The 15,891-nt window shown below is 34.2% G+C and overlaps 1 protein-coding gene across 9 annotated transcripts in view; it reads right to left on the reverse strand.

The window, feature by feature from the left end:
* The window catches only part of Prpf40a (pre-mRNA processing factor 40 homolog A), a 41,718-nt gene that overhangs the window by 13,655 nt on the left and 12,172 nt on the right, over positions 1 to 15,891 (reverse strand). For 5 of the 9 annotated variants that reach the window (XM_005346413.3, XM_013345967.2, XM_005346412.3 and 2 more), the window contains exons 3-10: positions 13,915 to 13,995; positions 13,021 to 13,051; positions 11,865 to 11,881; positions 4,359 to 4,469; positions 3,351 to 3,471; positions 3,067 to 3,120; positions 1,675 to 1,699; positions 507 to 860 (exon numbers count right to left, since the gene is read on the reverse strand). In XM_005346413.3, coding sequence (XP_005346470.2) covers positions 507 to 860; positions 1,675 to 1,699; positions 3,067 to 3,120; positions 3,351 to 3,471; positions 4,359 to 4,469; positions 11,865 to 11,881; positions 13,021 to 13,051; positions 13,915 to 13,995 — 794 coding nt within the window. The remainder of the gene's footprint in view (positions 1 to 506; positions 861 to 1,674; positions 1,700 to 3,066; positions 3,121 to 3,350; positions 3,472 to 4,358; positions 4,470 to 11,864; positions 11,882 to 13,020; positions 13,052 to 13,914; positions 13,996 to 15,891) is intronic. The other 4 variants (XM_013345966.2, XM_026777940.1, XM_026777936.1 and 1 more) reach the window with 1 other exon arrangement.

Consider the following 15,891-nt stretch of genomic DNA (forward strand, 5'->3'; position numbering starts at 1 on the left):
AATTTTTACCTTTTTTGTATATCTTGGCTCATATGGTAGAAAAAGGCAGTTTTGCAATCATTACAAGGAGTGTCTTTTGGTGACTCTTCTATAGAGTGCCTTCTCTGAGGCATTTTTCAACAAAGCTGTTTGTATTTTTCAATTTATTTACAATAAGCTTAAAAACAAGCACCACCAATAACCAAAAAGGAATGAAATCAAGTTTAATTCTGTTCTATTTGGCAGAGCTTTTCACCTTCCAAAACTAATCTGTGCTCAACAGAAATCTATACTATTTCTTTAGTACTGGGAACAGACCACATAAATCAGAGAAGGAAAACAGACACATTCCTCTAAAGAACAAACTAACCAGGGCTTACTCCAAGCCTTTATTTAAAATACTGGAAGTTTGTAAACTGATTTTTTTTTTCATTTTTGCCTTGATTTTTATTTCATTGACTAAATTAACAAGTTCTTATAGTTAAGTCAGGCACTGACTTTCAGAACTCTTGAGTTATAAAACTTACTCGGTTACAGTTTCTTGTTTAGAAGGTTCTTCTCCAGCATTACTGGACATGTCACCACTTAGATCTTGAATAGCCGTGGTATTAGCAATCTGTGCTTGTTCTTCATTGGTTATAGTTACTGAATTTTCATTATCGACAACAGTAGCAACAATGGAAGTAACTTCAGGCTCTGGAGCAACTGGAACACTTCCGACAGTATTACTAGGTGTGGTGGAAGTATTGGCATTAGCAGCTGCTGCAGCAGCTGCAACAACAGCAGCTGCTGCTTCTGCAGCAGCCATGGTGCTCATAGTGGTAGGAATTTCTGTTGTAGGAACTGGGGCTATGGATGTTGTAGTACATTCTTCTTGCTTGCTACACAGTAAAATAGAGAAACAGCAAGAGAGTGAATACAAGGTATGGAAGTGGGGAGGAAGAGAGAGAAATGGTCATTTCAATACTGTAACAGTAAAACTAACTAAAGCCAATCTTAAAATAATAACACTAAAGGAATAATAAAGGGCTAAACAAATTCATTGACAGTAAACTAAAAAAATCATCCAAAAATATCATAAAAAAGATAATATTAATTTTATGTTTGTTTTAGAGACTATCTTGCCATGATGCCTATGCTGGGCTCAGATGCATGGGACTCAGGCAATACTGTGGCTCTGACCTTCTTGAGTAGAGCTGGAATTAGTATTATATGTGCTATCACTTCCAGCTTCTACCATTATTTGATTTAGCATACCTGCACAGTAACATAAAATAAGTGCCCATACAAATTAATTTCCTAACATTCAATTATTTCATGAAAATCTCATTCTGTTCTTTTGCATAATATCTTCTTTGACATATATCAAAAATAAGAACTTTAAATCTATATTTAAAAATTAAAGGAAAACTTTGTGGGCTGGGGCTGTATAGCTCAGTATTTGAGGGAGAACATGTACAAAACCTTGGGTCTATTCCTCAAGACCATAAAATAAATTTAGTGCAATGAAGGACACACACACACACACACACACACACACACACACATTTATATTATCCCACTCATAATCTTCCAAACACATCAAACCATTAGCCTAATCCTGTTAAATAGTTTTTTAAAAGAGGACAACTAAAACAAGAATGTCATGGAAAAGGCCCAAATTTATAAACCCTACTGTTTTTCAAAATCGCTTACCTGCTTTCTTCAGCTTTGATCATTGCTATTAAAGAAAAAAGAAGAGTCATAAACTAGTTTTTAAATAAAACCACTGAAAACAAACTCTAAAAGGAGAAAGTACCATAATCTCATAGAACTTATCACCTGAAAAACAATTTAAAACTCACTTTATAAGAGCAAGTGTTTGCTTTCGTTTCCTCAAGGCCTTATTACAGCAATGAAAACTTGCCAATAGCAAGAGCTCAGCAATCTTTCCTAGTGCTGATACTTCAAAGGCTGCTGGCCTTGCAATCACTCTAAAAATATTCAGCATTTTGGAATACAATAGTATTGCCTCCAGGAATAAGACTATTTATTATTATTATTATTTTTTTTTTTTTTGGTTTTTTGAGACAGGGTTTCTCTGTGGTTTTGGAAAGACTATTTTTTAAAAGATAAAAATGTAAATTGGTATCATACTCAAGAAACTCGAGCCTATTTTTCTTTTTTTCCCCATTTTTCATACTAGCACTTACAAGCAGATTAGCAGCTATGCAAACCAACAATTTGTAGTCATATCAGAAATGAGCTTGACACTAAGTGAGCAATTTGGGATACTATTGATAACATTATTAACTCATGCTCAGACAGTTTAGATAGAGCTTTAAAGATCTGAGCACTCAATATCTGTTTTCATTCTAGGCTCTGGTAAACTTTAAATTTGGTGGTAAGACACATACTTTAATTTCTTATCACTAGGAATGAGGCGCTCCATGTAAGCAATGATAAGCTTAAATTTATACACATAATTTAAAAAACGTTATCATTAAAATATTTCTGAAATTTTAACTAAATGCAAAAATCCCCCACATAACCTTCTGCTTAGCTAATCTAGAACAGTTTATGATAAAAGATCGTATTTTAAGAAGAGTTCTTAATTACAACGTCCGCTATTTTATTCCCTGAGTATTACGCTAGATAACAATCTTTTCTAAATTTTGAAAGGCAGTGGATAGTTGACAATGTTTAAAACTATCCTTCCCTAAATGAAATATTTATTTACCCTAACTTTTAGATAAAAAGCATATTAATATTACATTTCATAATTAAAACAAAATCAGTATTTTATATGTGTACTGGTAATGTATGAACAAAATAATTGCTATTAAAGATCAACTACTACCCACTATCATTAAGCTTAATCACATGTTCCATGTATGCACCAACATTCAAAAGGATAATGAGTTTGTATGTCAACTTGTTCAACACAAAGTGTAACTTCAAAGCTCATTTATAATATAACTCTTAAATAAAAGTGATTGTTTGAATTAATGTCTTTCACTGCAGATTCATCCATTCAAGGTTAGTGAAAATTAGTGACATACTTTAAATGTTAAATATAACAGAAAATGAATTATCAAAGCAGCTCACCATGCAGGTTTGATTTTGTAATAAGACCTCCAGCAACAATGGTATTCTGGTATCCTAGTTTCAATGGAATCAAATCAAATAAAGTCTATTTAAAATCTATAGAACTGAGATCTAGAGCAACAAGAAAATAAAGAGCCCATAAAACTGTTACATCATTTAAAATGTGCAGACAATTTTTTTTTCCAATTTGAATTAGGCCTTAGCTTAAATATCCCTATTCAGGATAAGGGCTGTTTCTAAGTGACTGGCATATAGGCAACACTTCCCAATAGTTATTTTCTTACCTTCAAGATCCTCAAGTTCCTTGGGTTTGGCCCAGCGGGACTCTTTTGTCTGAGAATTATAGTAATAAGGCTTCCCAGAATCAGATTTGTACTCTTTCCATGGGCATTTAGACAAGAGTTGCTAAAGAAGGGGAAAACATTCAGCAAAGAATAACATGTTCAGGACTGCTGACTATCCACTCATTTTCACTAAACATTGTCTACCTGTGTAACTCTAAATACCAAAGTTGTCAATTAAATTAATACACCATTTAACCTTTATAGTAACTCTACAGAATTTAGATTCTTCTCCATTAATCAATATTACCTGAAGAGAAAGTAACTTGTCAAAGGTAAGAAATATACTTATAAGACACATTGTGAGCATGTGTGCATATGAACAAGAAATAAACAGGGAATAAAATGCTCTTTAACAACCTTCCTTCTAAAGCCCTGTGTACTTTAGATGACTTGGGGGTGCAGGGAAAATACAGTTACTGTCGTAAGTTCTTTATTTAAGCTAAAAATGGAATACCACTGGCTGGGTAAAACTTACACTCTTCGGTGAAAAACATTACCTGTTCCTAAGCACACTGACTACTAAACATGCAATACTGCTTGCTTTAGTGCTTCAAACTTAACTTCGTCATATTTTATCTATTTTTAATGGTGAAATGTATAACACAAAATAAATATCCTTTCATAGGCATTTTCACAAAGAGAAAATATTATCTCTAAGACAAGACAGTATTTTATAGGCAGTTTCATTGCATTACATCAAACCCCACAGTCAACTGGAACTGTTCACATAATTTTTAAAAACCAAACACATTTCCATTGAGAAAAACTGCTTTCCCCTTCAATTTATTCTTCAAGACATATTTGAACATAAGACAATAGTAAACCAAAAGTTTTTTTATTAACTCTTTGTCACATGTAAGAACTGCTCTTCGGATAGCTTAATTTAAAATTCTATGGACTATACTCAAGCTATCTAACAATCCTGACTCTCAGTCTTCAAACATTTACCTCAGCAGGTGTTTTAAGATCATCTGGTTTTTCCCAGGTAGACTGCTTTGTTTCAGTATTATAATAATAAGTCCTTCCATCGGGTGATTTATGTTCTGTCCACATTGATTTCTAAAGGAAAAAAAAATTACTCAAGTATAAAATATCCAACAGTGGATATTCACATGAGTTACAAGGCAGCAAGCGTACGAAAACACCACTTTTAAGCATAAAATGATAATTTTTTAACAGTTCAAATCACCTGAACTCACTTGTTAATGGACGTAGAGACAGAACATTTTAAAAATCATTCAAAGGTAGTGTTATACATATGACTGCCCCAGAAGGATAGCAGCATTGTATTTTCTGCATAACAAGATAACCCTCTAGCAACATAAACCTATCCCTATGGACAACATACACAAACTAAATACAGACATAATAAATATATAAAGGTGTATAAATAATGCATTTATCTAGTCTAATTTTAAAAAAGCAAAACAGGACTCAGACAATTTTCTAAATCAATCCCCTATAAAGACACAGTTTGTAAAACAAGGAAAAGCAAAGATGGTTTATTGCAAAAAGCACTAACAAGATGAAAAAGGGGGGAAGATTCTTGTGTGATAATAAATATAAATCTATTTCTAATCAAGGATCTACCCAAACAATTCAATAGTCTATTGAATTTGAAAATGAGTCCTCAGGTATGATATTTTAGTTGTTTGAGTTTTACAAGTTCTTCTTTTATTGGCATCAGCTTTTTAAGTAGTAACAAATTTAGCCATGTTCTATGTAGAGATGCTAAAAATAATCTACACTCTATTTTTTCAAATAGATTACTATGCACATCACTTAAGTAGAAATAAAACACAACTGATATCACCTACATGTTTACAGACTGTTACATAGACAAATCATGTCTCAAAAAAACAACAAACAAACAAGGGGGAGAGTGGGTATCCTTGTCTTGTTCCTGATCTTTCTTTCATTCTTCTGTTTTTATCTGATTTTGGTATGAAAATAATACTGGCTTTATGGAATAAATTTCTATGTACTGCTCCTTCACTTTTTATCTTATGGCACAAATGAAGAATGGGAATGAGCTTGACAGAATTCACAGTGACTCAGTCTGGTCCTACCTAGGCTTTTTTTCAAGGGGAGACTTTTAATCACAGCTTTAATATCATTGCTTGTAATAGGCTGCTTTAAGTTACTCACATTTTTGGAATTTAATTTTAGTAGGTGATGCAGATTTTGAAAGTGTTCCGTTTCTTCTGGGCTATCCTGTTTTTCAGAGTATTCATTTTCACAGTAATGTCTAATAGTGTTTTCTTTTTAAAACTGCGGCTTCTTCTTATTCCTCCTTCCTTTTTTTTCGCTGCTGTTTTGAGTCAGTCTGTTAATGTAGGCCTAGCTGTCCTAGATTTCCTTTCTGTGTATACCAGGTTGGCCACAAAGTCAGAGATCCTCCAGCCTCTGCCACCACACTGGGCTCCCCCCCCTTTTTTTTTATGTCAAACTGGCTAAAGGTTTGTCAATCTTAGTAACTTTTTCAAAGATATAGCTTTGCTTCCTCAATTTTGAATATTTTTCTTTTGATTTCAATTAATTCCTTCCCTATTCCTTAATTATTATCTGTAGTCTTTGTTTTGGATGGGCCAATTGTTTTAACTAGCAAAGATCAAAAAATTAACTATCGAAAGTAAAAAACTACCATGTAAATAAGCAGGCAGAGCTATCCTTGTATCAAACAAAATAAACTTCAAGCCAAAGCTAATTAGGAGCAATAAAAAGAGAATATATTAGTCTGGGTTCTTGAAAGTTACAGAACAAATAGGGAAACAGAATAGATTTGTGGTACAGCTAGTAAACAATGGTTGTCTGTCAACAGAAAGTCCAAGAATCAAGCAGCTGTTCAGTCCACAGGAGGCCGGATGTCACCAATGCTCCAAAGTATATGCCAGCATCAAAAAGTAAGCTCTGATACCAGTGAAAGAGGAACTTGTCAGTCAGGATGAGGGCAAATAGGCAAAGAGTGAGAACATCTTTCCTCCATATCCTTTATATAGGCTACCTCCAGAAGGTGTGACCCAGATTTAAGATGGATCTTCCCACCCTAAGATCTGGATTTAGGATAGTTCTTTCCACTTCAAATGATTTAATTAATTCCTACCAAGTACACCTAGCTGCTTAGTTTTAGTTTTGTTTTTTTGTTTCTTTATCAGATATAGTTGACAACCAAGAATTTTCATATCAGGGCACTACATATTAATAGAGAAAATAATTCAAAGAATAACAACTGTGTGCTATAGGAAGTGTTCTGGCCAGTGGTTACCCGCACACTGGGGCATGGCCTTATACCATACGTCTGCGCTCTCTTTCCAGTTACTGGATTCAGTTTCTATTCTCTGTTCAAGCAGAGGATTCTGATTTGTCAGTTTACCCCTAAATAAATAACCATCTATTTCTCAATTCTGAGCTAGTGTGGGATTTCCCATAACTGTAGACATTTATGGACCAATACTGGAGTAGAGCCCAATACCACGAAACAAACACCAAAAGATATAGAAGACTACACAGGTCCTAACAAATAGTGGGGGTTTTCAACTACACTCCCACATTTAGATAGGACTTCCAAATTATGAACAAACAATGAAATCTCATAGCTAAAATATATTATGGATAAACTAATACTCCAATCAAGAGACAGAAGCATCAGCACGCATGAAGAGAGAGAGAGAGAGAGAGAGAGAGAGAGAGAGAGAGAGAGAGAAATATTTGGAGAGTAAACAATGCTTTCTTAAGTGAATAATCAGTCATCCAAATAACCAGAGAAAAATATAACAAAATTCAGACAAATGATAACAAAAATACATCAAATCAGCACCTTCGAAGCACACAGCCAAGGCAGCCTAGAAAAGGTTAAGTGATCTTTTAAAAAAAAGATATCAAAAGAGACAACTTCATTACACACAAGGATCTCAAATACAGTCTTAACACAAGTGATTAATGTTTTAATACGCATCCTCACATTTTTTGCTAATATTACTCATACTTTATACTATGGAAATGTTAGGCAAAATGTAAATTTTCTTAATTGAGTTTCAAGTGTTGATAAAGCAGCAAACAGAACTCTAATAAACTTCAACATTGCATTTGTTTCAGGAACTGCTAAAAAAAAATACAAATAAGACAGGGAGAACTGAGAAGTCTGCAGAGGAGAGGAGAGTCTTGAAGATGAGAAGCTGGGGGCTTGGATATCCAAAGCTAATAAAGATCAAGTGAGCGCAAGCATCCATGATGATCATTTGTTAAAAAGTGACCAAAGAGTTCAGTATGGAATATTCAGTAGTCATTTGGTATCTGAAGAAAATTGGAATTGATTATTTTTGATTTCGAGACAGGGTTTTTTCGGTAGCTTTGGAGCTTGTAGACCAGGTTGGACTCAAACTCAGAGATCCACCTGCCTCTGCCTCCCAAGTGCTGGGATTAAAGATGTGTGCTACCACCACCTGGCCTGAAAAAGTTTGATTTTTAAGTGGGTGGGGTACCTCATGAACTAACCAAAAATTAAAAATAATTAAAAAACCCAGAATCTCCATTTCCTCCTATTGTATACAACAACCAAGAAATCATTTCTTAAATAGATTATGATGTGCTATAACAAATGGGCTTATATATGACAGTCAGCAACAACCAGCTCAGTGGTTGGAGTCAGAAGTTCCAAAGTACTTTTGAATGTCAAGTTTCCGTCAAAAAATGGTCCTGTTCACTGTTTGGTAAATCTGATCTACTACAGCTTTATGAACCCACTGTATCTGAGAGGTATGTTCACTATACTGATGAGCAGTTTTTATAGCTGTACTAAAATACTCAAAAGCCTGCAGCCAGATATGATTAACAGAAAGGTCTCAACCCTTCCCCAAAATGTTTAACAACATATGATATAACCAACACTTCAAAAACTGAATGAAGAGTTGTTAAGTTCATTATCCAATATCTGGTCACTTGGCCAACTTAACTACTTCAAACATGCTTACAGCTTTTTGTAGGGAATACACTTCTACAATCAGCAACATGAAGAAAATGCATTCCAAGAGTTCTATTGAATCTGGAAGGACTTTTCATACAATGGAATAAATTATTTTCAGTTTTTTGAGACAGGGTTTCACTATGTATCCCTGGCTTCCTAAAACGTCTATCAACTAGGCTAGGCTCAAACTCAAGAGACCCTCCTGCCTTACCCAGACACCCCCAGAAATACACCTCACCAATCTTCCTACACGAGTCTCCATAAAGCTCAGTTTACAATGACAATCACAACCGAGGAACAGGTTACAGAAAAAGAAAAAAAAAAGATGAAAGCAACAAAGAAACTCTCATGAGTATACAGGCATTTTGATTCACAAGTAGGCCTAACAAAATAAATTGTAAATTGACAGCTTTGATAAATTATGCCTGGAAAACTAGGTGGGTAGTGAGTCACTGAGAATGAAACTGGGTCTTTTTTTTTACTTCATAAAAGTCCTCAAAGTGAACTTATTGCAAGACCTGAACTACTGAAATTAATAAAAGAAACACTTCAGGATAGTGACAATTACTTTCTGAGTAGGACTCTACTTCAGAAAATCATACAAAAAGTGACAAGTAGGAATTTATCAGATTAAAAACTTATGCACAACAAAAGAAGCAACAGGGTAGAGAGACTAAGAATGGTAGAAAATCTTTGCCAGCTGTTCGTCTCACAGATGAGAAATACCCCAAATTAAGAACCCAAAATTAAGCACCAACAACATGTGGATAAGTGAACTGAGCAAATATTTTGCTGCTTTTTGAAACTGGGTCTCTCTCTGAAGCCCTGGCTGTCCTAGAACTAGCTATGCAGACCAGCTATGTAGACCAGGCTAGCCTAGCTTCTACCTCAGAGATCCACCTGCCTTGGGCTCCCAAGTGTTTGTATATGCATGTGGCCACCATACCCAGAAAGCAGACAATTCTTAATAACAAAAGACTCATAAATATATAAGAAAATAACTCAATATCCTTAACTGGGAGGGAAATAGAAAGAAGTTCTAACTCCTGGCAGTCAAAACTGGAATTATCAAGAAAAGAAAAAAAACCATCAAACTACAAATGTTGTCAAGGTTGTAGACAGGAATCCTCATCTACTGCTGCTCTTCAAAAAACTAAACTAGGACTCACTATACCACTTCTCAGTTATATTTCTGAAGGAATCAAGTCAAAGCACAAGCGAGTGCTGCACAATCACATTTAAAAATGACACCCTCCAAGACAGACAAGTTTTGCATCATTCTGGGTTCCTATAAATATTGGAGAACTTTTATAAAATAAAAATAGGGACTTATTTGAAAAGGGACAAACCAAAGGAGGATAAATATATTCTAAGTTTATTATATGCATACCTAAATATATCATAATGAAACCCATTATTTAATGAAAATAAAAATACATTTTCTTGATTTTGTCCAATCTAGTATTTTAAGGAGAAAGTTTTAATATTCTGTCTGTTTACAGTAAGATGAATAGTTTAAATCAGTGTGTAAGTCAAATACTGACAGTTGAAAAGTTTTCTTCACAAGATAATGCAAGTTAAGTAGTTACGAAACTTGCTATATTAAAGTCTACTATTAAAAACATGAAAACATATTAAAAGCAATTTTCCTAGAAGTTACACAACTTTTTAAAAAGTATGAGACTCCTAAAAGGACTTAGAATATGTACAATTCAACAAGTTTATTTTGGAAAATCTAACAAAGATTTGCATAAACACTTCTAGGAAAGTATATGTGCTTCTGAGACATTATAGGAGTTACATAACATTCTGCCTAAAACAGTAAAAATTCTACTTCAACCTTCCTTGGCTTCACCTCTTTCTTATTCCCTGGCCATGTTGATTTTTTCTTGTATGTACAGCAAGGTAATGTCTTTGGTCATGCTGTTAAATAGCTCAGTGGCACTAACCACAGGTCAAACAAATAATCATCAGACCTTATATAATTCAGTATTCAAAACTGTATGAAATATACATTTCTTTTCTTGCCTTTGGTAGATGGGGGTAAGAGCACGTTATAAACACAACATTTTTGCAAATGCAGATACAGGCCAGGGAAGGACTTTGAAGTCTATCACTCTCTGCTTTACTCTCAATAGGGAAACATCAATTACTGTTTTGTTTAGTTCAGCTAGCCAGTTAGCTCTTGGGACTCTCTTGTCATGGCCCCCAATGCTCCAATTATAGGAATGTACGTTGAAAATAAAGATTTAAAATTAGGTTCTTATGCTTGTAGAGCAAACACTTTTACCTACAGAGCCATCTCTCCAGCTCCAAACATTTTTCGCCCCCCAGCCCCCAATTCCTGTCTTTTTATTAACTCACGCACAACTCCTTGTCTTCTGGGTTGTTGAAGAAGTTAAGTCAGACACGACTTGCCACAGTAATGTCTGTCAAAGTGACTGGCCATGCAATCTCCAGCACCGCATGCTGTGGGACAATGGTTTTACCCTGTAAACATTTGTTTCTTGTACTTGTTTAATAAAATGCTGATTGGCCAGTAGCCAGGTAGGAAGTATAGGCAGGGCGACCATGCAGTAAGTAGAGGCAAGGCAATGAGAACAGGAGAATGCTGGGAAGAGGAGTCTGCAGTCGTGACCCAGCCATAGAAGAAGCAAGATGTGACGGCCTTGCCGAACAAGGTACCAGACACATGGCTAACATAGACAAGAATAATGAGCTAATATAAGTTATGAGTTAATAAGAAGTCTCAGCTACTAGGCCAATCAGTTTATAACTAATGTAGACCTCTGTGTGATTTCTTTGGGACTTAATGACTGCAGGAACCAGGCAGGACAGAAGCCTCAGACAACAACCGTATTCTTCAGGACAATCTCAAAGGCAGCTCATTTTGCATTTTCATCCATCTTATTTTCTCACAATATTTCAATGTGTGTTTCAGCACAGCCAACTTAACCTTTCTCCTCTGCTTAGTCTTCTTGAGAATGCTGTAAGACTTCTTCCTTTTCTTGGCACCACCATGAAGTCCCAACACAGGGTGAAGGGTAGACTCCTTTTGAATGTTGTAGTCAAAGTATGGCATCTTCCAGCTGCTTACCAGCAAGGAGCAGCCTTAGCCAATCAGGAGGAATTCCTTCCTAAACCTGCTATTTTTCTATAGCATCTGAGGGTTCAACCACAAGGGTGATGGTCTTCCCCATAAGGGTCTTTATGAAAATCTGTATGTTGGTAGTGTTCCACCACAGGTGGGCAACTGGAAAGCCAAAAACCTGTTTTCTTTATAAAAGTAATTGGCTTTGGCATTTTGAGATAGTAACATAAAACACAAATAATCTCTCCCAACTCTCAAAAATAAAGATTATAAAATAAAGCTTTAACATTTGGCATGAAAAACTGAGGACTGGTTTAGCACATAATCTTTAGAAAATAAGGATCAATGTAACATGTTTAAAAAATGTAAGGAACAAGTAACGGGTTTCAATAGTACTTACTGCACCAGATGCGGCACCTAAAAGACAAAACATTTACAGCGGTAAATGACATGCTTCTTAGTAGGTCCAATACTTATTATTTCTTCCTTTCTATTCTTATTAAAGCTCATGAGCTGTCCCTTATTTCCTGTTTACTTGCTTCCCATTCAACAAAGAAAACAAATGAAACATCTATAGCATAAAGCATTTTTAAAACTCGAGTTTTCAATCTCCAAAGTTAACTGTCAGCTGCCAAAATGAGAAACATTCATCTTGCTCTTTGGCTATCTCTCACTCTCACTTAAATTCCTTTCTTTCTTATATATGTTATTAAAATACAGTAATGCCTCTCTATTCCCTAACTTTTGTCAAACTCAGTTACTTTAATCTTATGCCTGTGCTGTCATATAGCACCATACTCATGAGATATCACACATACCCGCTTAAAATTAAAATTACAATGAAGTAACTTCTTCAATTGTACCAGCCACATTTCAAACTCAATTACATGTAGCTAGTAACAGCTATATGACAACAATTATAGGTTATAGTATATTTCTACTATTGCAGCAAGTTTTGTTAGTGTCCTACACTACCCCCCCACAAAGCTTTATGGCATAAGGGATTTTCAGGTGTTTGTTAGTGACAAAGCTCATATAAATAATTAATTTCTAACTTTAGAAACTAGGCAACTTAAAATTTTAAGTGAAAGAGAAAGCAAAGACTGTAAAACAAAACAAAGGCTCACATATATGGAAAGCATTCAACTGACTAGAAATATCAACAATAGAGCCAAAGCATTGGACTACAAAGACCAATGAGGTAACAGTCATTTTTGTTGTTATGACTTAAGAATGCAATTATAAATGCCATCTGTCTATCGTCAAAAACTGCAAAAATAAAAACCAATCATAAAGATCATTTTAAAAACTAATTTTATATGAGCAGTTTGTCAGAATATATGTATGTACAGCACATTACGCCTGGTGCCCAAGGAAATCAGAAGAAGGCATCAGATTCCCTTGGAACAGGAATTTTAAATGGTTGTTAACCATGTGAGAATGGGGAAAGGATGCTAAGTCCTCTGAAAAAATAGCAAGTGCTGAACCCTTCAGCCCCAGATAGCTACTTTCATTCGTTGTTCTAATATGGAGTCCACCATACACTGTAGACATACCTGCAGCTACATCCATACTGTTTACTCCAGGCTGCAAGAAGAGACATTAAATTACTACCATTCAAATTATTTAAACTACATTTTATAGAAATACGGTATAATGAATCAATTCCATGTGTAATCTATAAGCCACTAACTCAACAACCATAAAATTTCTAGTGGTCAACTCTGAGGCTTGCTATACGTTTCAAAGCATTTTAAGACACTACATGGTTAATAATTGTACAGAGAACCACAGGCCTTCCCTCTCAATTCTGAAATCGACAAAGCTCTGAAAACCAAATCTTATTAATTAGTCAATGAAACTTACCAATACTAACATATCAGAAATAGGGTCTAAGACTCCACAGGATATTTTTGTAATGTAAATATATGCAAATGTTAATAAAATGTCAATAATTTGATTAAAACACCAAAATCTTACTATTCCAATTAAGTATGTCATACCTATTTATTAAAACCAGTAAGCTCTCAGGAAATAAGCACTTATACTAATATCATATTTATATACCAAAGTATTACCTAAGTATAACAATTAAGTCTATTCAAGATCATACCAAGTTAAATTATAATAGCTGAAGTTTCAATAAAAGGGGGATTTCAAATTAAGTCTTCTCATTTTTAAGTTGAATATCAATTTTTACTAGCATTTAATAAATGTCACCTTTGAAAATACAGACTACCACAGTGGTTTTCTCTCACAATTTAAGTGCCTTGTTTCTTACAGAATTAATTTAATCATTGAACATGTACGTATGTTGCAATGTAATGCTCAATTATGATTTCCATGTTATATTTTAGTTTTGAGACGTTCTACAACCTACATGCACATTATTACTCACATATGAAAGCAATCAAAACTCAGAAAAGAATTATTTCCACAAGATTACCAACCGGTAAGGCAGGTTGCATGGAAGCCTGAGACATATGAGACATCATCATTCCTGACATTACTGAAGACATCATTCCAGGCATCTAAAATAAAAGTTAAAAAATGGTTATCATGTAAGAACAAAACACTTTACAGGATTGCAAGTATAATTTAAGAAACAATGTAACCATTGAAACTATGCTATTTTATTAAACGAATAATATGCTTGCTTAGTAAGTGCTTGTTGAATGAATGAAGAATGCTATACTGATACTGCTCCAATACTTACGTCATAATTCATTTGTATGGTAACAATATTTAAGTAATTTAATTTACTTAGTTAATTTAAATAAGTATTAAGAAGAACAGACTATTTTAGTCTAACTTAAAATTGAGACTATTCATTTCAATTGAACATTGATTCTCCTTTAGTTAAAACAAGAGACTATAAGACAAAAATTTTTCATAATTTTCACCTCTTATTCTTATCTGTACTAAATAAATTTGATAGTAACCTGGTCATTTTCATAATCTTAGATCTTTGGTGCTTAAAATTTAAACACTGATTTAAATAATATATAAATAAAAACCCTAAGTACAGAAAAGTATGTAAATACCTGAACATATACTAGTTTGTGAGAATTTAATTTAATCTACTAATGACTGGAACTAAAATCTGAATACATACTAAGCATGAATAAAAATCAGATTGTTTCTTTTCTAAACAATTTGACTCAGTATTCATCTATATTACAAAAAATAAAATATATAGTCCTATATTAGAATTTGACATTAATACATACAGTATCAAAGGATCTAAGAAACTTGGAGGACAAAAATTGTAAAAACCATGAGTATTGAACAAGGAAACTGGTTATTCAAGCTTCAAGTTAAATGAATAAATTATAAAATAGGAAAAGTATAAGCACATTGGTCAATCTAAAAATATAAAATTAGGGAAGAATTTCTATGTGTAGTTTTATTACTTGTTAAAATTCAAAGTGAAACAGGTTGTAACACCTGTAGGCTTGCATGGGGTTAACTGATTAAAAAAAGAGATAAAAATTATCTACTGGCCAGAAATTATAATCAGAAGAACGTGATGATTCTTGGAACATATGGTCAAAATAATATTTTATAAAAAGCATAGAATTTGAAAACAAGCACGGACATCTTCAAAACCTAACCAAGAGATTAAAGAAATAACATATCTTATGAAAAAAGCAGCAGCAAACATGGTAGAGTTATGCTTGCTTCCAAAACCATCTACCCTTCAGAGATACTGCTCACCACCATGCTTTAGAAAACAACAGCGAACTCAACAGATAACTCGTCATGAGAAGCACTTCAAAAGCACAGCAGAAAAGTTTAAAATGGCATATATATATATATATATAAAACAAATAAAAAACTACATTCTGAATTAAAACCCTAAGATAATTTTAGAAGTGGAAGTTTAAAAACCTACAAAGAAAAATAGTAATTTCTGGCAGACGCCTCAGAGAGACACGATGCTCCACTCTTGCGGGCAGAGGCGAGAGCTCTGCTCTCTGAGGCACACGCGACGACCCAGGATGGACGTAGGCTAGAATCTCCCTGAGGGTGAGAGTCTGTGGAATGCTTCCATCCCAATGTGGTATGATAGACCACGTCCTCCTGAAAGGTTCCTGTGCATGCCTTCGAAAAATTGCTTCGCTCAACTGCCAACTGAGATGTAACTAGCACACAGGTTATAGCATGGAAGACCTAATTAACGAAACCCCCATTCAGCAGGAAGTAGTTTGGAGAGAAAAAACTGCGCCCATGTTCCCAAATATGGTTTATAAACGTTCTTTAACATTTAAAGGGGGATATGATATAGGTATGAATAATTTATATTAGTATAGATTTTGCTTTATTGATAGAGGTTTAAGGTCAACTTTGTTATATGTATATGCATATTTCTGCGATTGATTAAGATATTGTGATTGTCTAGTTCACTTAAAATGTAATATATATAG

The sequence above is a fragment of the Microtus ochrogaster genome, chromosome 4 (assembly GCF_000317375.1).
Source record: "Microtus ochrogaster isolate Prairie Vole_2 chromosome 4, MicOch1.0, whole genome shotgun sequence".
In the NCBI taxonomy this organism is placed as follows: domain Eukaryota; kingdom Metazoa; phylum Chordata; class Mammalia; order Rodentia; family Cricetidae; genus Microtus; species Microtus ochrogaster.